This window comes from Haliaeetus albicilla, chromosome 1 (assembly GCF_947461875.1).
Source record: "Haliaeetus albicilla chromosome 1, bHalAlb1.1, whole genome shotgun sequence".
In the NCBI taxonomy this organism is placed as follows: Eukaryota; Metazoa; Chordata; class Aves; order Accipitriformes; family Accipitridae; genus Haliaeetus; species Haliaeetus albicilla.
The window spans coordinates 26,664,215-26,688,519 of NC_091483.1; the positions used below are offsets into that span (position 1 = coordinate 26,664,215).

Below are 24,305 nucleotides of genomic sequence, written 5' to 3' on the forward strand. Positions count from 1 at the left end.
TGTTAGGTGGTATCAGAAAGAGAAAAACCACAGTCATCTTAATGCTGACAAATTTCCAGATGGGTTGGAAGAGAAAAGATTAGAAGGGGGGAAAATTCGAGTCTTCCGGTTAGTTCCTAGATCAGTTCCAAAAGAGAAGAGAAAAGATCCATTGTGCATTTTGCGCATAAAGTTTTACTTTTCCTTGATGTATAAAACATCAGCTGGTTTCAGTCCAGGATCAGAATGCTTACACAATAAGACAGTTTTAATTGGTCATTTCAGTTTAAATTGGCTAGAGTTACAATGTTAATTGAATTGTTTTCCCTTTGCAGGGACCTGAGGGGCCTCCAGGACAAAAGGTATAGTATAAACAACAATACTGTGAAAGTGATTATTCCTCCTGGTGCCAAATTGCTAGCAGAAAAGGTGAATGGAATTAGCTACTGTACACCGCATTAAATCAGTTAGTTTAGGCTCTGAATTTTGTTTTTGCAAAATGCAGCCATATGATGTGAGACATCAGATTTCTCATTTCCCCCATCATAGGAAGTTCAAGCAATGTAGAGCAGACTGTTTTCAATCTGTCTGCTTAACTTTCAGGTGAAAAGGTCACTATAATTTTCTTGTTCATGCACTGGTACCACTAGGAAACCAAAGTTAAAACCTTGTGAAAGGTGGGGAGATAGAGTTTCTGATTAAATGCATGTCCTTTCTCAAGTAGATCAGTGCCATATGACTAAAAAATTGACCAGCAGAAACAAAGGACCTAGGTGTTGCTGATAAATGGTGCTTGGTTGGCGGTGTTCAGGTGGTCTGCTGGTGTCTTCCTGTTCCTTCGGTAACCTGAGACCTGACTTCCTGGGAACGCTTTCAGCATTATTTACGCTCATTAAAGCTGACTGCCTCAGTTTGATGGAGTGAGTTTAGGATTTATGGAATTACACCATTAAACCAGTCCTAGATACATCAGCAATAACAGCTAGTAAGTGGCACTTTTCCAGCATCTCGCCCACGCACTACCAAGGCAAGTCATTTTCTAGTTGATTTCAAAAGATTAAAAAGTTGTATGGAAGATATTTAATAAAACAGGCTTAATTTGTATAAAGAAAAAAGAAAGAGGAAAGGCCTAAGTAGTATTAACGTATGGGAGAGGGCTGTCACCTCTGTTTTTCTTCTTCTGAGATAATATTCTTTAAGGTGAAGGTTTGCTTGCATCTGTTCAAATGGAACTTTTTGAAGAAAAGAAAGAAAAACCTGCTGCTGTGTAAAAATGTAATCCCAAAGCGTAAGAATTGGTGGAATTTTGTCTGCTGTGAGCTGTACAGAGTTTGCAGGCTGAAGGAGAGGACTACCCTTCATGTTTGGCAATGAAGGAATACAGCATTGTAAAGCTGTACTAATGTCTAAGTTGCCATTATAAAATTATACCCTAAAGCTCGGGGAGGAGGGTATTTTACATGTACAGCATCAGCTAAACCCATGTGCTGATGAGCTTTTGAATATATGGTAAACTTTTACATGGAATGGTAGAATCAGCTTTATTTACACTTTCTAACATCCTGTGTCTCGTAAGTTATAAATAGGATAGTTTATCGAGGCTGATGGTTTAATGCCCTCCTGAGCTTTGTCTTCTAGTTTTCTGGAAGAATTATACAAAGATGTGAAAATGCTCACTAGAGCCCCTTTGCAGTGGCTAGCAGTCATGACCATGCATCCAGCAAAAAGAAGCAACAGGAATGCCAAAGTGGAAGCTTTGGGAGTAAGGGGAGAGCATTTTGGGTCATGGAGATACGCTGGGATGCCATTGTATTATTTCTTACTGATTTGCAGCTCTGTTATGAGCTGGAGCCTCCTGGGCATTCAAATGTTGGAGGTTTTTTGAGGCCCTCATGACTTGCTTCCTTTCCTTTTCTTATTTCACAGGATTTCACAATTCTATTCATTGACAAACATGTGCATCCATTCCGGATGCATTCCCTTTGGGTGTTGGTGCCCTTTGGGTAAACCATTTCTAGAGAAACCTCTAACCAATATGAATAGAGGGGGAAATGTCATGCACTGATTCTTGGGATGGAGAGAAAGCAGGGCATGAAGGGATTCACAGGGTGCTTATTTGTTTTAAGAGTCCTGGGAAACTGCACATTTCACTGTCAACAAAGCCTCTGCCTTTCCCAGTCCCCTGGCCTCTTTTTAGGGTGCCAGCCCTTCAAAAAGCTATCACATTTTTGTATGCTGATAAAGTGTTTATAAATGAAAAATAAAAATAATGCTTTCAGTTTCCTTGCTGAGCAACACCATTATTATATAAAAAGAGGAGAACACTGTGTAAGCATATGCAGTTTTCCTGGTTTCTTCATGCCTCAGGTTTTCACTGAACATCTGCAGCAAGTCGCACAAGTTCCTTCAAAAAAATCGTCCATCTTACAGAAACTTAGTGTAAGAGCTTTGTAAAAAGATTCCTCCAATGTTACAGGTCAATGCTAATATTTGGCTTTCCTTCTTTGTCTGGCCTGTGTTGGTGTTTAAATTTTGATTGCAGTAATACTGATGCAATTTAAAAGGGTATCTGTAATTTGCACTGTCAGGCTGAATTGTTGCAGATTATCTCTTAAAAGCTCTAAAATAGATTGGTGCTACCAGTTATTGAGCTTGAAGCATCACTCTTGAAGCATTAATCGTTTTGTTCAGGTGCTATGTTCGATTGTGTAGGATCAGTCTTAAAATTTACTGAAAGCATAAAATGGAATTGCATTTTAATTCTCACATTTCTTCTGAAGCATTCACAATATTACAAAGCAACCATCAGCTTGAAGTTTGTTTCTGGAAGAGGCTGTACAGTGGGACAGTCATTAAAATGTACAACATGAGAACATGTGTGATTAGTATAAAATCTCAACTGAAAAGAAATCTTAGCTTGGATAAAAATTAGTTTTTGAAAAATTTATTGCAGTTACAATAAGCAAGCATTCACCATCATTTCTAAGGTACTGTATTAAGAGATGAAAGGTTTCACGACCTGTTTAATTTGCTAAACACTGGCGTCTGTTTCCCACCAGGGTTCTGTCGGAGTGCCTGGTGTTCCAGGGAGAGACGGACAAGTGGTGAGTTCACTGACTTTGTCAGCACTGGCATTATTTATGTCGTTGATTAAAGCTACTTAGGGCTTGTTCACATGAGCAATGTGCAACCTTACATCCAGAGCTGTGGTTTCAAATTGGCTTCATGGAAAAGACTGTACAATCTGGTTTGTGCTCTGAAGTAATTTTTTGTAGTTTTACTTGAACAGGCAGCAAATGTAAATTAATTAAGCTGGAAGTCTGATGTTCAGATTTGATGATGACTGATAGGTTCCAGAGAGAAATGCGTATTAGTGGTGTGCAACTTTAGACAGTATATTTACAAACTAAGTTTTTCTGCAGATTTTTTTTTTACTTTTTGTTAACTGAGTCCTATGATACAAACACTTATGTTGATACTGGGTATTTGTACAGTGCCAATACATTGTTAATACAACTATAGAGAATAAAAAGAGAGTGGAAACACAGGTGGACAATAATGTGAAAGTGAAGTTGGTGACAAAAATGCAGAGAAATAAATCAAACAGATATATTCTTGAACACAACCAGGATGAAATGCTAACTCAGGCAAGTCAGTGTCGTCTTTCAGTGCCGTCACCAAGTTAACTCACAGTTCAGAACAGCCCTCCATAAGGAGAGGTCACAGTAAAGTAGCAGGGCTGTTTCACAGCATTGCTAAGGTTTGTTGGCAAATCTGGGTGGTGAAGTTTAAATAATATCCCTCCCTGACTGTAAACAGTATTATCCATCTGTTCTAACAAGCACTAACATTCTTAGTGAACGTCAAAAGCACTTGCAGGGAATACCAAAAGGAAAATGTATGATACAGGTTGTTCACCATGTTTAAGCAGCAATAGATGGTAGTGTATAAGGATCATGTTATAGAATCCCTTCTTCTGCCTCCCTCCCCAAGAGCCCTAGGAATAAAAGCTCTAAAGTGTTTCAAATAATTTAATTTAATTCCTCTTTCCTAACAAAAGAGATGTATTGTTTCTAATAGCATAAAATACAGTATTAGACCTGTGTTTTGACAGTGGTTATAAGAAATGATGTAATAATCAGTTATTTCACTTTAGTGATAATGCTAGGAACCTATTTTTAAAATATTCAGAGTATTATGACTACTGTGGAACAACAAAAGAAAAAATATTTAAAATTAGCTATATATAACAAACAAGAAATTATGAGAAAATATTATGAAACAAATTTGCATTAAGACCTGAGATTTTTTCCTTCATATTTTATAGCTGCATTCAATTGCAACATGAATGGTAGACAGTACTCGCCAACACAGATGCTGTTGCTGTACATAATGCAAGTAATTTTTGTGACCAAAGTATGAGTGAAAAGCCAGTGAAGACACACTTTGTAGCATGATTTTCTTTGGATGTGCAGGAAGACGTAGGAAGACTGGACAGGATGAAGTTGCAAACCACATTGAATAGAATAGAACTGATGGTTCACATTTTATCCAAGAGCTTTACTTTTAATAGCATCATCACACAAACTCTAGCCAGAAATCTTCACTCAGATGAGCACAAAAAAATGGATGTTGATGAAATAAGTCAAATGTGCAAAACTTATCTGATGATTAAAGTGTCATTTTGGGACATGTGGAATTTTTTTAAGCTGTATTGGCAAGGTTGTTGTATGTCTATTTTTTGGAGGCCCATGACTTACCTGCAGTCATGTTTCATGGGGAAGAAAGGACTTATGCAATTGCCTTTGATTAAAGGAAAATGCAAACAGATCTTTAAATGCTGTTTATCAACTTTAAGTTGTGCTTTAAAACCAGCTCCTAGCTTTTTCAATTTATGGTTTTATGTTTATTTGATTTATTTCAATATTTATGACATCTAAAAATTTGAAGACATTCTTAAATTATTACCACTTTAATAAAGACATCAGCATATTTTTAGTGTAGCTGGACTATTTTACTTTTGACTTTTAAGAAAAGAAAAAATTAACTACTAAACTAAAATCTAGATACCAGGACAAAAACCATACAAATAAAAATGAAATGTGGTCACATTCTTTTTTTTGTTTTCACAATCATTGGTTGATATTGACTAGCAAGCACTTCCTTATGTGCAGAAAATATATTATTTTCATGTAATACTAAGCAGATGAGAAGTTGAATATTGATATCTCTTTTAATAAATAGATAACAAATTCTGCTAGCTTGGAAATAATGGCAGAAATAAGTTAAACTGAAGCAGTATTTATTTAAAGTTAGAAAGTACAGTGGTGCGGCCTAGGACTCCCATGCTAATATTTTGCTACCAAATGGTCCATTCTTCCAATTTCTATGAAAAAACAGATTCTCAGTGCAGTGTGACACAGAAGATATTGTTGAATGAAGACCAGAGCAGTAATTTTAAGAGCTGGGCTGTACTATGAGCTGGCTGCTGGCACTCCTGGCTTTACTCATACAGATTCATCTTGATTTGCAGAATAGTTGAACTCGACTTGAATGTGTGATGCAAGTCATCCCCTTTTAGAAGTTACGTAGTTAAAAGGCTTTACAAAAGCCTTACTGTCTTGCTAGCCTTTTAATCAGTGAGCTCGCTCTGTCAAACAGCAGCATGTGCAGTGCACTAAGTTCCAAGTTAATATTTTTTCTTAGTTTAAAAGGCAGTGAGTGTTAAGCACATGCTTAAAATTAAGTGTGTGTGTATGAATGCTTTCCTCATCTGGACAATGAAATATTTTTCAGCCGATGAATGTCAGCAGTGAATTAGCTTCACTCCCTCCTTAAGCAATTGAATAATACAGAGTTAGGTCATCTCCATCTTATTTGTGTCTCTGTAATTTTCCTTTTCCTTTCCCTTCACCTCTTCTTTAATTGAAATAGTGGATTGTGGGAGACGATTGACAAGTCTGACCAATAGGTCTGGGAATGAGATCATAAATTCTGAGTGCACTTAGAACAATTTTCTAATCCCTTAACATATGAACCACTTCTCTTAGACAATCACTAGATATTACAGTAAGTGTAATTTTACATGACCCACATGTTTTTGCAGAACTGCTAACTTGTAGATTTTTCTTGTGTTAAGAGTAGCAGCAAAATCATTGCCATAAAAGCTTCACACATTTTTTTCTTTTAGGCCAAATGCAATGAAGCATTACAGGTAGTCTTGCAAGGGCATTTACATTCTTTGTTTGTTCCTGCATCTGGGAAACTACAGCCACACTCTGCTTAGCTTGTTGAGAACAGTAACTGGAAAGGAGCTGCCTAATAATACCTTTGCAGCTAGAGAGAGTGTTGTCCCTGGGATGGACAGAAACCTTCTGAGATAGCAAGGAGTCTTTCTCAGTGCTCCCTTTCCTTTGCAGACTGTTGTGCAATCCACCTGTAGCAGGTCGCTTCCTAGTAAGATGCTACGGGAGATAACCTTCCCTTTCTCCATCCCTGGCAAGAGGTCCTCAGGCACTCAAACAGTACGAAAAAGGATTATACCTGCATGGAGATATGAGGTTGCAGTGATCTAGGGCTAGCAGATCCCTACAATAATCATGTTGAAATGGCCACAAAGCGGTTCTTAGAAAGTTCAGCTATGCAAGTATGGACTACATATTCTCATATTTGTTAAGTGGTACTGATTTGATAAGGACTCCCAGTGACTGCAGCAACAACACAAGGAGAAAAGGGCAGGTTCCCTAAGTAAGGATTGCATTTGGCCTGAAGGAACCCCCTTTCTGGAGTCTGTGCAACTAAGTCTTTTTGTTTTAAATAAGAGTTTGTCTGGAGTGCATAAACCCCCTCACTCTATACTTCCATGGAATGGTTTTTCTTACGTAGTACTTGTATTTTGGGGTTTCTTTTTTGTAAGGGTGTATTGAGAACAGAATGCGTGGTCAGGACCGTTCCCTTCATTTCACATTGTTTCAGTAGTTTGACAATAACAATTTGATAAACCTCAGAAGAGTTTCCCTTCTTATCGGTAGACTTAGTCTGGGTGTGCACATTTCATATTGCTTTCTTCATGCTTCTTATTACTCTGATTTACATGTTTTCCCCATCAGTGTGTACTGTACTATGTAGGGGACACATTTGGAAAGTAGTATTATCACATTTCTTTAGAGAAATGAGGAAGGGTATGCGTGTATTAACATTTTTTTTCAAATATAGAAGTATGAAGGAAGGAAACATCATTAAATGTAGTTCACAAATTCTCAGACAGATTTGCAGGCCAGCTGAGTCTTGTTGAAGAGTCTTTCCACTTAATTTCAGCTGGTGAGTGGTCCAGGAGAGATTTCCAGTCCTTAAACAAACAATTTTAAGTTACTTTTGAGGGGGGTGAAAAGCAAGTTGAAAGGAGGTAATTCAACGCTGGTTTGAAATGGAAATCACAGTAACATGTCTGAGAAACCACTTTTTCCCCTTCTGTCCTCATTTATGTATTTCAGAGTAAAACTAGACTGGATTAGGTTTGGGGGCCTCTTGTATTTCCTTATCCTTAAAATTGATTACATTCTAGTGACTGAAAAATATAGCAATACTGACAGCCTTTCTTCTCAGGGTGAAGTGGATATCAACCAGCTGGTGTAGGCAGTTATGAATCTCACCAAAACCAAACCTATTTCAGAACAGCAGCCTCCAGGCTGTTTTTCTGTTACAAACAAGAAAAGCTGGGGCCTCCAGCCACATTATTTTTAGCTGATTAATTCTGGATATGAAGGTACATGCCTCCAGGGCACAGAGCACTCCAGTAAGGAGAAGCATGCTTTCAACTGCCTTGACTCCTTTGATATGGACTCAAGTGGGTGATACATTTTCAGACCTGTTCTGAAGTATGTTTTATGAGTTCATATTGACAGATTTTTCTCATATTAGCAGCAGAGCCCCAGCAGTGCTCTACATATTTGAGTGCTCATCAAATTCAGATTCACTTCAGTGTAAGCATTAAGACTGCCACTACCGTGAGAGTATCTGAGGAAATTACTACATCTATTTATTGGGCGGGGTGCTGAAGGATGTTCTTTGCCCAAATATAGGAAAGACAGAAACATTCTATCAATGTTAATACAGTTATACAGTTAATATAGGCTTGAGAGTGCCAGGACTTGAAGCAAGGTGTTCTGGTATGCTGTTCAAAGGAACATCCTTCTGGTTATTCTTTGAGTTACCTGAAACTCCTGAAGTGAATGGCTGGTTAGGTGTATTCTTGGCATGTTAGCATTTTGTTTGCCCTGGTAATTGATATGCATTGGAAGAAAAACCCAAACATTTCTGAGTCCTAGAGCATTTTGTTGAAGCCAGTTCTGGAAATTATCAGAAGGTTTTGAATAGCTAATGGTGATCTTCTACATAACTCATCCAGTCTCAGTCATGCATTGACATTGCAGTTTGCTGATGGAACAGTCTCCTTTCTAATGCATTGCAGTAGTGACAGTAACTTACTTTGTTTAGAGTGCTGCTACTTTTGAGGAAACAAAGCGCCTGTCCTCCCATCAGGGCATTTGGGGTTAACATGTGGAACTTAATTGGTGTTAATGGCAGCTCCCCATCCACAGATTAGCTCCTGTAACATGTTAAAGACTTTCCCATTATTGACAGCAAACACAACATTGCAATGTTATCTGTTTGAAAATGCACCGTCATTATTCCACTGACGGGTACCCTGCAATTTCTCTGTGGCGTTATAAACAACAGCAAAAAAATCCGACTGTGTCTGCAGCATTCTTCTGCGTAAGTGGTCATCAAATAAATTACTGGAACATTTATACTCTCCTGCTGAGTTAAGCTGCTTGATTTGGGGTAAGTGAAAGAACAATAGCACATTTGCTGGAAATTTTTATTTCCACCATTCAGAGACCATTTGTGAATTCAGCAAACTGGATCTGAATAAATTTGGATGCTGGTGGTGAATAACTGGGAACTTAAGTGCTTACAAAGCTTCTAGTGGCAGTGTCCTTTTTTGCAGTATGCCAGAGGCTAGAGAATTACCTTCTAGTACTACATAGTTTTTACATGAAATTTGGGGAAAGGCAGCTTTTCTAGCATTTTCTAGTATTTTATGGTCTATTTGTGTAGTGGGTCATGTCAAGAAAACAGAATCCTTTTGGGGTTGGTCCAGTTACTCAAAGGCAAGAGAAAACAACTTTCTATGAAACAGAAGTTAACTGTTACCTAAAGAGTATTTCTGATGCAATATTTGCAGGTTTACCAGTTTGGGGCATGACATTTGTGCATCCGGTAGTTTTGTTAGTGCTTTTACAAGTACAGCAAAACCTCGGTAGACAGTACATTCAGAAAAGGTGGTGCTAGCACCACAGCATCCCACTAGACTATTTCTCTGTCAATCACAGTGTCAGTTAAGCCCCACATTGCTGAGACAGTATGTGGAAATCATAGCCCATCTCAATGCCAGTAGGGAGAATTTATTTTTGTTATGGTATATCGTGGTTGTCCCACGTGATGTTCATTGCATGGCACAGCTTCTGTGGTGTAGTCTAGCTGAGAATAAGAATGCAGGAGGAGGGCAGAAAGGGCTAGTGACAATTCCTTTAAACTGAGTACTGAGACATTTCACACCTCCCCACACCATCTTTCCCACAGTCCATCCCTTTCAGGGAAAAGTTCCAAGGGGATACTCTGAGGGTGGCTTTGCACAATTTCTCTGGGCCTTGCATCTTTTTCTTGTGTGAGGGTGCAGTGTGGCCCTCATTACAATTTTAACTGGGATCATGGGTTGTGTTTTAACATAGGCACTAGAAAGTTTTAGAATGTGTTGCGTTTTAGTGATTCCAGTCCCTCTGTCTCTGAGTGATGTTTTCTCAGGAGTTCATGACTGCAGAAAGGCAAGCTATGACCTAAAATCAGAAATGCTATAAGACAAAGTTGCTCTTTAAATGGGAAAAAACACAGGTGAGGCCACTCTTGGAGTACTGTGTTCAGTTGTGAGCTCCTCGGTACAAGAGAGACATGGACATACTGGAGAGTCCAACAAAGGGTCTCAAAGATGTTTAAGGGACCGGAGCACCTCTCCTATGAGGAGAGGCTGAGAGAGCTGAGGCTGTTCAGCCTAGAGAAGAGAAGGTTCAGGGGGAATCCCATCAATGTGGTCAAACACCTGAAGGGAAGGTGCAAAGAGGATGCGCCAAGTGCTTTTCAGTGGTGCCCAGTGGCAGGACCAGAGGCAATGGGCACAAACTGAAATGCAGGAGGTTCCTTCTGAACAACGGGAAACACTTTTTTTACTGTGAGCGTGACTGAGCACTGGCACAGGTTGCCCAGGGAGGCTGTACAGGCTCCATCCTTGGAGATATTTAAAAGCTGTCTGGACGTGGTCCTGGGCATGCAGCTCTAGGTGACCCTGCTTGAGCAGGGAGAGTTGGACCAGATGATCTCCAGGGGTGCCTTCCAACCTCAACCATTCTGTGATTCTGTGAAAGAAAAAAAAAAAAAAAATATGCTGTCTCAATTTGAAAGCTAGGTGATGTGCAGAAGACAATTGTTTTTGCAGCCTAACACTTTTGCTGTCAGTGCTATTAAAGAGAGACTGCAATATGAGTCAGGAAAGACACCATGGCCTGGTGAATGTGAAAAATATGGATCTAGTTTTATAGCTTCTTTCATTTTACCAAGTTGAAAAGCAGTCTGATTGAAATTATTGCATCAGATGACGTTGAATATCTAGTTTTCCCTTGCATGCATCATTCTTTGAACAGCAATATAACAGTCTTCAGCCTTTTAACGGACAGCTATACTTTTTGTTCATCTCCAAAAGACAAACCTGTGGCGCTGAAGCATACTCATAGAGTATTTTGCTCTCCAGTTTTAATATATGTTTTGATTAATAAATAAGTAAATAAACTAAATGGAAGGAAAGTAATTAACTATACTTCCTAACAGAAGTATTGTTTATTATTTTCATGCCAAGAATCAAAATTGTCCTTTGGGACCAATATTCCTAAAATAACACAGTATTTTAGTATATAGCAAGGGAAGATCTATCAATCTACTCGCCTTCAAAATGTTAGCTGCTGTTTTGCTTCATAACTACTTTTGGAACTTCCTAACCAATGGGAGGTCTGTGAAGGCTTTGCTCCTTTTTGGGTTTGGTTTGGGGGGTGGTGGTGGGTGTTTTTTTGGTTGGTTGGTTAGGCTTTAATGGACCTGTTAACATATCTGCACATAAAGCCAGACTGTGATGCCTACAGGACATGCAGCGTGAAAAAGGGAGGCTCCCTGGCACAAAGCTTGTTTTGCTGTGCACTGGGAATGTTCACCAGGGGTAGGATATAGAGTAGCTTACATGCACTCTATACATTTTATTTCATCTTATTTTTTATTTTTATTTCATCTTTACATTTTTATTTCATCTTATTACTCCCTGATTCCTTGTATGGACAAGAAAATAGGATTCTAAAATAGGGAAAGGAATATTGTAGGTATGACAGAAAATTATTTTAGCCCCTGTTCTTCTGGCCATTAGAAACAGAAGGATAATCACTTCAAAAGCATAAAGCCACAAGGGCATTTCTGTGCTGTCCTTCTAGGTTTGCCTTCAATCTTTCCCATTCCCAGAGCTAATTTCTGCTGTCACTCTGACTAGTACTTTCATTGCCAGAAGTGTAGTGCTGGCCATAGGAAAGTCGCATATAGGTCAGTAATAAGACTGTTGGTATGAATAGGGATTTACTATGGGTGACAGCCTAAGGTTTTCACTTTTTTCCAGAGGAAATCATATAATTCTTTTGTCCCATTTTTGCAGTCTCCTTTTTGTCACAGCAGTAGCTCTGTGCATTCATAGCACTGATATGTAAACCTGGGAGGAAAGTGCAAGCTTGGGACTTCAACCCTTTGATTAGAGTTTTAAGCCCCTGAAAGTGTCAGCCGACAGCAGCTGTTTTAAAATGAAGGGGAGAGAAACAAACTTGTTTGGGGTGTGGGGATGAGGAGAAACAAGTGCATATTCATTGGTCCCTTCTGCTTCATTTTGTCAACTGGCAGTTTTCTTCAAGTGCCATTAGGTCAATCCTTTAGGACACTTATGCCTAATCTCCCAACAGCTTTAAATCCTGACCACTAATATAGCAAATGCCTGTGCTACTATATCAGCCTTAGAGCTACTGTCGTACAAAGGAGCCTTGGAAAAGGGCCGACTCAAATGGCTATTTAATTCCCTGTGAGTTTAATGGTACCTAACACTTTTTCTCTGGCTTGGAAAATACCTCACTAGAGTTTTGCTAGAACCTCGATGGTTTTGTTTTATGTTTTGAAGTAGTCCAACTCTTGATGAATTTAAAAAGTAATTGATGATCCTGTTACCTAATTTAGAAATAGAATGGACCCTGCTTTCATGGAGAATTGGAGTTTATGTATCTATGATTAAAATATGACTGTGGAAATAAAAAAGAGAAAAGTCCTTTCTTAATGGAAGGCTTTTATGGAGGATTCGAAGATACATGTTGTTGCATTTGGAACAAGCCTTTATCTTAACTCCTCTCTCGCTTTAGAGTAGAGGGTTGGTTCATCATGTCTACCAAGTTTGAATACTGTATGAAAATTTTCCTCTGAGTTTCTGACATGCCAATAATCTAATTTGATTACTATGTTAGCCATTGTATTTAACTTTTACACATTTTTATTCATTTGTATAGCAAAGGCTTTATAGAAGAATGTAGTTGCAGGCTTTTTCAGATCTTTTTTTGGATGTTATTTTAACATGCTTTGCTGCCCCAGAAGTGCAATGCAGTTGTGTACATGAGGGTTACCAAAGAAGATGATAGGTATTTCTTGTAAAGCTGAGACATACTTCCACAGAAGGTTTTACATAATAAACCATCACCCCTGGTTCTTTTACAATAAAGTTTAACCATTGCTTTATCATTTTACCTAAAACAAATAATAACTGTGTTTTTTCCATAAATCTGGGAAATAAACACTAGGAAATGTCTTTAAGGGTTTGTTTCGTATTCTTTCTTGTTTGTTTGTTTGATTGGTTTTTTTGTTCTTAAATTTGAGGGGAAAAAGAAGTTTGTAAATAATTGTTATTTGTTGATTGACTTATGAAAATTATTTATGACTCCTTGAACTGTGGAAGAATATATATACTATCCATTAAACATACCCCAAATTTGGAATATTGATGTAATGCTGAAAATTTTTAAATCTTTTAAATCTGCTTTTCAGCCAGTAGTATAAGAGTATGAAAAATGGACAAGTAAGGTACATTTAAAAAATTCAAAAGCTGTCTGTTCTTCCAAACTCTTCCATTTCTGGAATGAACTCTTGTCATTTTTCTTCATTATCTCGGCCTTCCGTATGAGACCAGAAGCACAAATGTCAAAATCATTTAAGATAAGCCTTTCTCGTAGTATTTCTAAGTTGTAGAGAAGAGGAAAGCATTGGCAGTCTTGCTGGGAAGACTGTGCTCCTAAGGTTAATTGGCCAGCTTTTCAGAATCATAGAATCATAGAATGGTTTGGCTTGGAAGGGTCCTTAAAGATCATCTAGTTCCAACCTCCCTCGCAGTTCTGTTTTCTGTTTAGTTTGACATCTGTGTATTTCTGCTATCTTCAGTAGAATTATTTCTTATCCATACAGGAGTTAATTAGAGTTAATCCACCCTAATTGATGAAATAAGGCATTTTAGTGCCCAACTGTGGAGTACATATCCACGGAGTCTGTTTAAATTTTGTTTATCATTACTTACCCAACATGAGACAGTAGGGGAAATGCTGTTAATATACTTCATCATGTCTTTCTTCACCCCATCTTTTGTTTTCTTTGCCTTTAGGGTGAACCTGGTCTGCCTGGCATAGCAGGAGAGAAGGGAGCAGCAGGGCTTAAGGTTGGTTTTAAAAATGGATTAAAAACAGAAGCACACAGTACGCGAGTGCGTGTATAGATGACAGTCATGCTTTCCAACTTGGGTTTATATTCTGACTGGCTTTTAATGATCTGCTCCCTCCAGTGATCAGTGCTGTAAGAGGCTTTACACATTTCACCATAAAGAAGCATATTCTTCTGCTGTGCATGTATAATTCCAGTCAGTGGCAGTGACGCATATGCATCCACTGCCAAGTGAATGCAATATGCCTGCAAGTGTTTGGGAATTTGGGGACCTTTTTAGAAAGGCTTTGTTTATGCTCCTTACAATGAGTTTCAGGCTTCTTTTCAAGAATTACTGTGGTCAATTCTTTGACAAATATCAGGGTTAAGTCTTGAGGGCCGATCCTGCTATTATGGAAGTTAGCAAAGCACCTCATTAGGAGCACAATTACATAAGAATGTCTCTTTGCACTTATTTTACTGTTAAATAATTTGTTCTGCTGTTTTAATACTGAACAAGTCAAATAGAACATAAAGCTTATGATAACTTCGTTTAAAAGAAAGCTCGCTTTATCCGAGATGATGGGATCTGTAGGCCTCTTGGAACGGGTAATGCTAAATTCTAATCCCATCAGCTGCGAGCGTGCGTCTTTGGTGCACATGTGCTCCTCAGCTGATTCTGTGCATCACGCTGCTGCTGACAGACACGCAAGGCAGGCTCTTTACGTTTACTGACTGGCTGCTTGTCCATCAGGAATGAAAACAACCCATTTGGGAGCATGACCTTTTCTTACTTTGTATACAGAAGAAGCCAAATTATGGCGGTTGATGCTTAATTTGTATTCACAGCTGTAGTCTTTGAGTTGCCTAGCAACTGCCAGCCATCTGAAGGGGCAGAGATGAGCCAGAGTGCAGTTCTGAGCCAGAAATGCAGAGATGAGTTGTCAGGGTCAGGCTGGTGTGCAAAAGTGCATTTGCCATTGAACCAGTTTTTCAAGCAAGTTACAATTTTGAAAAATAATGGATGGCTATAAGCAGCCATCTTTTTGTTACAGAGAATGTAAGGAGCACCAAAGGCTCTTTGCTCTGAATTGGTTATGAGTTAGTTCAAGACACTTAAGGCATTTTGTCTCTCCTGAGGAGCCTTCTAAGCCATTAACAGAATTATGAGACTTTCCCCTCACATTCAGCCTTTGGATTTTTCCTTTGTTCATTCCCAAAATAAGGAGAACCAAATGTAGGAGTCACCTAGGTCCTGGCAGGCCACTTCACAAAGACATATGCCTGTTTGTCAGGGTTTAATCTAGGGGGAAAGTCTTTAAATGCAAATCATTAAGCTTTTAAAATTATGTTGAAGATATATTGTCTGTTGAGTTCTATTAAATTTACACATTTATTCTTTATTGAAGATTTTCTTGTTGGATTTTATCATCTGAGACAATGTCATCAGTAGTGACATAATTGTTAGTAACTGACATACTAATGATTCAGTTAGTATTATTAATGATAGTAATACTAACACTTTGATTTTTGCTTGTGTTAGTAACTTACGACTTCTTTGCTCCAATTGTTTTCATCAGGGTGACCCTGGAGAACGAGGAGAAAAGGTGAGACCTGTTTCACTTCCTTTGTGGTGGTTCTGTTTTGGAGAACTGCTTGGAGAATTGCCAATGCACTGATTTGTAGTTTTAAAAGAAATAAATACAGCTACTACCTAAAACTTGAGTGGCATTGTGCAGCCTTTACGAGTGTCAAATAATACCTACTAATGGAAGTTACTGATCTGAGATTACTGCAGTGGGATTAGTCACAGAGAGCAGTGGTCATGTGTTAAAGGCTGCACAGTTGAGCAACTGTGCAACTAATCCTAACTATGATTAGTCTCAGAAAAAGATCAGCCTGTTGGAGTAAATGAGAGATCCACACATTTCTCATAACTTGGTTTCAATGCTCTGTCACCTGTGCAGAGTAAAACAATTAGGTAACAGAGTGATAACTGCACAGACTCTAAATGATTATGGGTAACCAGTTCTCCACATACTAAAAGTGAAGCCCTCCATTCTTGCTTGGATCAGTTTAAGAAAGAGCGAGGGAATCTGCCCTGATGATCTTAGGCTATAGAGTGTCTGGAGAGGTACCAGCAGCACAAATGGTACACTAACAGTGCTCTGACTTGCAATGAGTTAGCGAGGAGTTACTTCTCTGACATTCACAGTTATGCCAAGACAAGATGAGGGGGTGGGACAAGCTCCGTGCTGCAAAACATGGGTGTCGTTCTGCTCATCCAGGGAGAGTGGCCAGTAGGAGCATCTGTGTGAGAGTACACACTGAGTGAGAGTCAAGCTTCTGCATCTGTACAAGGGCAGTTTGAGAAATGGCATAAGCCTTGTTTTGAATAGGAATCTGTACACAGCCTCGTCTTCTGCGAGTACGCTGAGACGTGTTTTTAAAAAGTAAGTTGCTTATATTCAGGTGCAATTTGCTCTTGAGAAATGTTTACCCATGTCTTTGCAGCTGCAGTTGAATTTCACTTCCAGATCTGTGTAAATCCATGTAATAGCAGCTGGAAGCATGCTTTGCAAAGGCAATCCATTTCACATTTTGAAAAGCACATCATAAAAATAATCCAGGGAATTCTTGAAAGTATATACCCCACATGTAGAAGTATGTAACTGGGAATCTCTTTTCATTAAATCATTACTTTGGTTAAAATTATATTTGATGAAAAATTCACTAATCCTTTGTTTGTTTTCAGATACAAGAGGAATAACTATAAATTTTAACATATACTGATTTTCTGTTACTTAAAATCATGATATATAATCATCCTTTTTCCTAAAAAATGTAATTATAAATGCCCTCAGTATGCTTTATCATGTTGAATGAAGTTGGGATGACATTCCTAACAGTTACTGTTTTGTGTTTCCATGTTTCATCCAGCCCTTTAATTAAGTGCTGCTAGATTGTTAGCTAGTTCCCATTGTGTTAGTGACTGTGATATACAAAATGGTCTCTGTTATAAGTCCTCTGAATGGAATTTTACTTCAAGGTTCTCAGAGCAATATGACAGATACTGAATAAATATTGTTATTTGAGTACTACTACCAGTTATCTGACTAAGACCTGCTAGAATGTTTTTTAGCATACTTAGACTCAACAGTTATCAGTATTGTTGGCATTTTAAATATTTCTTACACTTTACATGAACCTGACGTCCCACAGAAATTTTTGGCCTATAGTTTCATATATAAAGAAGACTTTTTGGTGTGGTCTGGACAATTTACATGGCTATGTGACTAAAAATGGAAATTGGGTCTTTTTATAGATAAATCTTTTAAAGTGTTTCTTTACAAAGTTGTTTTTAAAGTAGAAAGTGTCTACCCAGCCACGAAAAAGTGTTATCTGAACATCACTTTTTTAACAATAAACAATGTATAGAATTTATGTAGATATAACAATCATTTTGGTGGCTCCTTGGAGGAGTGGCATTCAGTGAAGTTTTTGTAGTTTGTGAACCGTTCATGAAGGACTTCAGACTCAGAGAGTATATGCCATAAATTACTTGAGAATCCTAATAAAAAGTATTGGAGTTGTGTAACTGTTACCTGAATTTGATTAGATGCATTTATGCGAATGTCTCTGTGTTGGAAAAAAACATATGTACTGGTAATTTAAAATGCTGAATCATCACGAAATTATTCCTTCCTTGCTAAACGACAGTGAACTGGAGAAGTCTGTAGACTATACTGACAGGTAGTTATCTGATAGTTTGTGGGGGTTTTTGAGGGCCTGTGAAAGGGATTACAGTTATAGTGAAGACCGTATAAGACAAAACAGCTATATAAACCATGCTTCCTAACTGTGTCATACAGAGATTAACTATCTTATTAATAAAATTATCTTGCTAATTATGTCGGAATACTGACTCTTCTCTGCATGCCATGTGTTTACATAAACGCATTAAAATATAATATGTATTTTAATTATAGGGTGATGCTGGAGAAAATGGACCGAAGGGTGACACAGGAGAAAAGGTACACTACTTATTAGTAGAGAAGAAAATGTGTGCTTTAGGCATGCTTACAGTATAACCAACTAATGAAAATAATAATTTGATCAAAAGAAAAATGCATTTTCAACTCTTTTATTTTTGTAAAGATGCTGAGTGATTTGATTGAGTTTATTTTTATAAGCAGCAGAAAAAATGTTACTGTTCTATCCAATTAAGCATAAAATTCCTGACTTTATACAGCAGCAGCTTCAGTATAGGATACATCAGCATGTCTCTATTTAGCACTCCTCCTTGATGAAATTTGCATCATACGGAAACTTTGGTCACAACCTGCCAGACAGTTGGAACGAGGTCTGCTGAGTTATAGCTACTTCTGATATATCCTTTTACTTTTCCCCTTCTGTGTTCCCCTCAAAAAGAGGGACCAAACCAATATGGGACAAAAAATATGGTATCATGATAGGTAACTTCTTTCCAAATTGCCAGCTGCACAATTGAGAGTTGAAGATAAAAACTTTGTTTTAAATCTTTTTGCCAGGTGACGTCAGCAATAACCTCACCTAATACCTTGTTGGTTCATTGTTAAAAGTACCGTGTCATAGAAGTCACTAAAGAGTAGACGTCAAAATTTTATTTTACTTAGTTTTGATTTATTTTATGTGATACTCATGCTGCATCACTGCAAAAAAAAAAAAAAAATTGAACTTGAGTTTTTAAATGTGCTTTACTTACACAAGTCATAGTCTTTAGCAGTCAGAGCAAAGCCTGTGTGGCACAGGAAGAAGGGTCAGTCATAATGATCCTTTCTGGACATCACTTTGGAACTCATACGCTTCTTAAAACATTCATTTTAGTGCCTACACTTGGGCAGAATCATAAAAATTTCTTCCTGTACCCCTATATGTGTAATTGCTTAACCAACTCACATCAGTTTAGTGCAAGGAGAAATTTATGATGGATTTATCAAACTAGTAAGGAATGTATGCAAATCTCTCAGGTCCTATCATTTGGACAGAGTAAAGCTATGCTTTCAAGAACACAAGGATTTTATGGGGCATATTCTAAAATCAGCAATTAAAAACAGACATTAGATTTAAGAATAGTCAACTTATTTGATTCCCAGAGTTCATTTAAATAATACTTTATCTGCAGTCATGCTTGTTAACCCAGATGAAAGTCTTAAGAACCTTATTTAGTTCCTTACACAATGTATGCCAGTAACATCATCTTGATCCACTTTTATGTGATTCAAGAATATAATCTCTTAGCAAGTATGAGATTGTTGTTCAGATAGATAGTCCTGCAACAAGTAAATGCAAAGTTTACAATCTCTCTGGGAAGCCTAGTGCAGCTTCACTTGTTGCTTTTCTACTTTATCAACTGTGAGAGCGAGCTTGTATCCACTAGAATGCCCATACTGCACTGTGGTCTGCAGTACGCACATCTCCCTGCTTGGGATCTTGCTTAAGGAAAGAAAAAGTTCTCTCATTCTTTCAGTGGGTAATCCTTTCTCCCCAAGTATAATGTTTTAAATATTTCTGTGTGAGCTTTCAACAGTTTGGCAGTCTAGTTGGGATCAACTTGTGGAAAGTATACATCATCAGGAGACTTCTTATATTGCTATACCTGAAGAAATTTCAATAAACTTGTTGAACTTCATAATACAGAAGTCTCCCATTTCTTCCAGGTTTCACATAAGTTTCAGAGGTGGGGTGGTGACATGGGAATGTATGCTGTTTGTGTGGAGTGCATTGCTTTAAGCATAATAGGCTAGAATCCGCTGCAGGAATTTTTACGTCAGCAGAACTGTGACTTAGTAGACTTTCATTATTTTTCCTCCATTTTTGCTGCCTGCAACACAATCTGCTACCCAGAAAAAAAAAGATCCAGATCTTATAGAAGAGCAGCAGCTTAATGTTTCTGTGAGATAAATACTAAACTTTCGTTTATATGGTGAGAGAGATCAGGTGACAACAGTTTCAGACTTGGTTTAGGAATGGGTTCCTGTTTGTGCCATTAATGTAGCTTTGTTTTTTGAGCTGCTGTACCTAGTGGCTTTTAGAAACACAGACTTGGTAGCCTAATTCTTGACCTGTGACTTAAGAAAGAAACTGTCTTTTCTGAATTGTCTTACTTTGAAGACAGTGTCAATGCCAGACTTGAGTTCTTGCTTCTACTCTTCTACTGTAGCCTCGGTCCCTAGAAATTACCAAGTATCCTCCTCCTGTGTGCATATTCCCCTGCTAAAATTTCTTCATTTCCAAACTGCCTGACTCATCAGAGAACTGAGAACATGCTGTACCATAACTTTTTCTTTAATCACATATTAATTTGCATTCTTGCATGAAGGTGGTTTATAAATATATTGTGTCTTATCTTCCCCATATCTATCATTAGCCTTTAAAATGTTTAACTGGTGAATGTCTCTTACCAGTTGCTTTGCCACTTTATAGCTATAAAAAGTCCTTGAGGCTTTGCAGTTGTACACGCTTGTAAGGGATATCGGCAGTATCACTCATGCACGTCTATCAAAATGAAGCAGCTCAGGTTTCCAAACATGAATCAATCTTTCATAATACTGATTTTTATGTTTTGTTCACACGAGAGCAAACTGCAGTAACTGTGTAGAGGAAATCTATCCCTATTCTTCAGAGCAGTGAGCATGTTATCTGCTACCATTTAATTTTATAAAACTATTACCAAAAAGCCCCCATACCCAAACCAACTTTAAAATTATGGCATTCACAGAACTCTTCCTGCACCTTTGCTGAACCATCAGGAATGGGTATCCCCTATTTGTATGTTACTAAAAAGAATATTAAGCATTTATACTGTGCTTATACATCTTCAAAGTGGATTACAGTTCTGGCTCCTATGATACCTATGTAAATCGCTAGCAGGTTGCTGGGGAGCTTGAAGTTGCTACTGTGTAGGAACCTGTTACTTTCAGTGAACAGTCCAAATTTATTTTGAATAACGAATAATGAGACAGTTCTTCAAATATAAGCACTCTAGCCATCTTCAACAGCATGTAGTTTGACTAGCAAACTTTTCATTAATTTAGTTATTTTCCTTTTTGTTTGGCGTGTCATTTAAGAAAAAAAATGCAGCAGAGTATACAAGAATTTTAAGGATCCTGTGACAGTTGTACAAAACTGGGAGCTAAAAGCTTCCTTGGCCAGGTGTCATGGTTTAAGACCAACCAGTAACAAAGCACCACAAAGCTGCTCACGCGCTCCCAACCCCCAGTCCCAGTGGGATGAGGAGAAAATATAAAGAAAGGCTCGTGGGTCAAGACAAGAACTGGGAGGGATCACTCACCACTTATGGTCATGGGTGAAAGACAGGCTCAACTTAGGGAAGAAACAAAATAAATTTAATTTACTACCAGTCAAATCAAAACAAGGATAATGGGAAGTAAAACCAAGTCTTAAAAACACCTTCCCCCCACCCCTCCCTCCTTCCTGGCTCAACTCCACTCCCCATTTTCTCTACCTCGTCCCCCCAGTGGCACAGGGGGACAGGGAATGGGGGTTGGGGTCAGTTCATCACACCTTGTCTCTGCCGCTCCTTCCTCCTCAGGGGGAGGACTCCTCACTCTTCCTCTGCTCCACCGGGGGGTCCCTCCCACGGGAGACAGTCCTTCACAAACTTCTCCAATGTGAGTCCTTCCCATGGGCTGCAGTCCTGCACGAACTGCTCCAGCGTGGGTCCTTTCCATGGGCTGCAGTCCTTCAGTCACAGACTGCTCCAGCGCGGGCTTTCCCATGGAGTCACGGCCATCTCCGGGGGCATCCCCCTGCTCCGGCGTGGGGTCCTCCCCGGGCTGCAGGTGGGCATCTGCTCCCCCGCTCCCCTCCATGGGCTGGGGACACAGCCTGCCGTCTCACCATGGGCTGCAGGGGCATCCCCTCCTCCGGCGCACCTCCTCCCCTCCTTCTGCACTGACCTCGGGGTCTGCAGAGGGGTTCCTCTCACATTCCAATCCCACTGCTCACTGCAGGTTCCCCTTCTTAAATGTGTTCTCCCGGAGGCGCTACCACCATCACTGTTTGGGTCGGCCTGGGCCAGAGGCGGGTCTGACTTGGAGCCGGGGAAGCTTCGAGCAGCTTCTCACAGGAACCACCCCTGCAGCCCCTCCCCCACTACCAAAAAAACTGTGCCACACAAGCCCAGAACATCAGGTCACTCACGATCCTCTGCCCTTGTGCGTATCACTGCCTATCAAATCCAGTCAACCCAGCAAAACACAGGCAAAACTTTTTGAATGCTATATGCCTCCTTAGAAAAGACCTTTTCTGAATACGTAAATTACTATGGCTCTCCCATCCTGTAAAGTATAACACTTAACTGCATTAAACTGTCAGTTTAAATATGCTGAAGAGCTGTGGAAATAGAGCTGTGACCTGTCCCGATGGGGATAAACACATAGGTCACTGGGCTTTTTTTTCAAGGCAAACCTTCATTAGCACAAAAACCTTTGTCAGTTGAGACCTGATACTTGCCATCTGTAGAATTAGGTCAAAAAGATTGCTCGTATTCTTTGTAAATGGCAATAAATTATTTTTAATGTATATCAGCAATTTAGAGATGTCAAAGCATGTCCCATCTTCTGGCTTTATAAAGTACATTTATACAAAATCTGCAATTATTACATCTACATTATTAGTTGTGAAATTTGAGGTTAACTATTATGCTGTTCGGATGAGTGAAACTAAATCTCTCTGCAAGTTCTTGAAAACAGTACTGTTCTTTTTCTGAATCACACTGATCTAATTTATTGGGTAAACTCCTATGTAGCAGCACAGAGAACAGGTAATCTTGCTATATAGTTATTTTGCTATATAATCTTGCTATACTCTTGCATGTTTTGTTATATCTGTTTCCTGAAAAACCGTATATGTAATAAGTGTGATTATTTCTTGTGGATTTTGTATCAGGGTGACCCTGGTTCTTCTGCTGCAGGAATTAAGGTAATTTAGTTTTAAAGCACTTGTACAGGGAGAATAGGGGTGGCTGGTCTGTGTTACTTTGTAGTGTCGCAGACATTTTGGGTACTGTTAATGTTATGGTTTTCCCCAGCTCTATTTTTAGTTTATTTTGTCAGATCTCATGTCTTTCATCTCTTTTCTTTTAGGGTGAACCTGGTGAATCTGGACGGCCTGGACAAAAGGTATTAGTTGGAAATGTCCAGTTATCCTTTTCTTCTCTGTTGGATTTGTGATAAACGATGTTACACAGATGTTACTACTGGCACTTACCCGTACTAGGATGAGCCCAAGGCAGTACAAATTAACAGCCCAAGGCGTGTACAAATTCGGTGTATGATCATTTTGTATTTTAAAAAAGCACAGGACTGATGATACTAATTAACAGGAAAAGCAATATTAGACTAACCCATCTCCCCTTCTAGCCACGGAATGCTTCTTGCATTGAAAGCTTACCCAGTTGCAGCTGGTGAGACTAACAAAGAATGGCTGTGCTCGCTGAGTAATCACAAGTTAACCCTGCATGTTTGACTGAATATTAACCTTCAGATTATGGTACATTATTACGTCTCAGTAGGAAGAAAATAAATATTGACTAGAATCCCTTTCCCATATACCTGTAAGGGGGATCGAACTGTCAGAGGCACGCGGTATGTTTGGAAGGACGTAGACCAGGTAATGCCGCTCTGTTCTTTCCAGGGGAAGAAATTCCCCTGGGTGCTGTGTAGCTGAGGCTTTTGCAAGTAAAGGTCCAGCAGGAGCTGTAATGACTCTGTGCTGCATAAGGCCCTTTGAAGCTGGGGAATTTCCTCTTTGAATCCATAGTACATTGAACACAGTGAATGCTGTGCCTTCAGCTGCCTTTTATGAGAGTAGGAGGCAGGTCCTGCTGGGAGACCTGGTAAAAGGGCAAAGAGAAGAGACAATGAGGGAACCAGAGCTGTCCACCTGAATATTACTTACATGAAATGAAATGTGATGATATTTCAATGGCTTGTCAAGGCTGTTGTGTGCCATATGTATTGCAGAGGTGATGGAATGACCTGCCCTGCCAACCTAAGCATTATGAGATGGAGTTAGTATACAGCCTTGGTTTCTTTAAAAATCATTCTTCTCATAAATCATACTCAGATTTTTTGCATCAGGAAAGGTCCAGAAAAGAAAATACTATGCATTCATTTACAATACTAATTCTAATGAAGCATTAGCGATTTCATTGTGTTTCGTGATGTTTAATGTATCTTTGAGGCGCGTTTTAATTGTTTTAGATTACTATGACTCTGAATGGGCTTTGCTGGATCCTTTCTGCTTGTTATGTGTGGGTCTATGGTGGTTAGCTCTGTCCCAAGACTAAACAGTGACCTACTGCAGCAATACTAATAGATTATCACTTATAATTATTCAAATGCTGTGCTTAGAAGTGAAATTTAGTGCCTCCACAATTAGATGAGAAAAGGCCA

At 38.9% G+C, this 24,305-nt stretch overlaps 1 protein-coding gene across 1 annotated transcript in view; it reads left to right on the top strand.

Annotated features, from left to right (window-relative positions):
• COL25A1 (collagen type XXV alpha 1 chain) overlaps positions 1-24,305 on the top strand; it is a 323,161-nt gene that overhangs the window by 243,065 nt on the left and 55,791 nt on the right. The window contains exons 11-17 of the mRNA XM_069782996.1: positions 315-341; positions 3,039-3,083; positions 13,811-13,864; positions 15,426-15,452; positions 17,835-17,879; positions 22,798-22,830; positions 22,995-23,030. Coding sequence (XP_069639097.1) covers positions 315-341; positions 3,039-3,083; positions 13,811-13,864; positions 15,426-15,452; positions 17,835-17,879; positions 22,798-22,830; positions 22,995-23,030 — 267 coding nt within the window. The remainder of the gene's footprint in view (positions 1-314; positions 342-3,038; positions 3,084-13,810; positions 13,865-15,425; positions 15,453-17,834; positions 17,880-22,797; positions 22,831-22,994; positions 23,031-24,305) is intronic.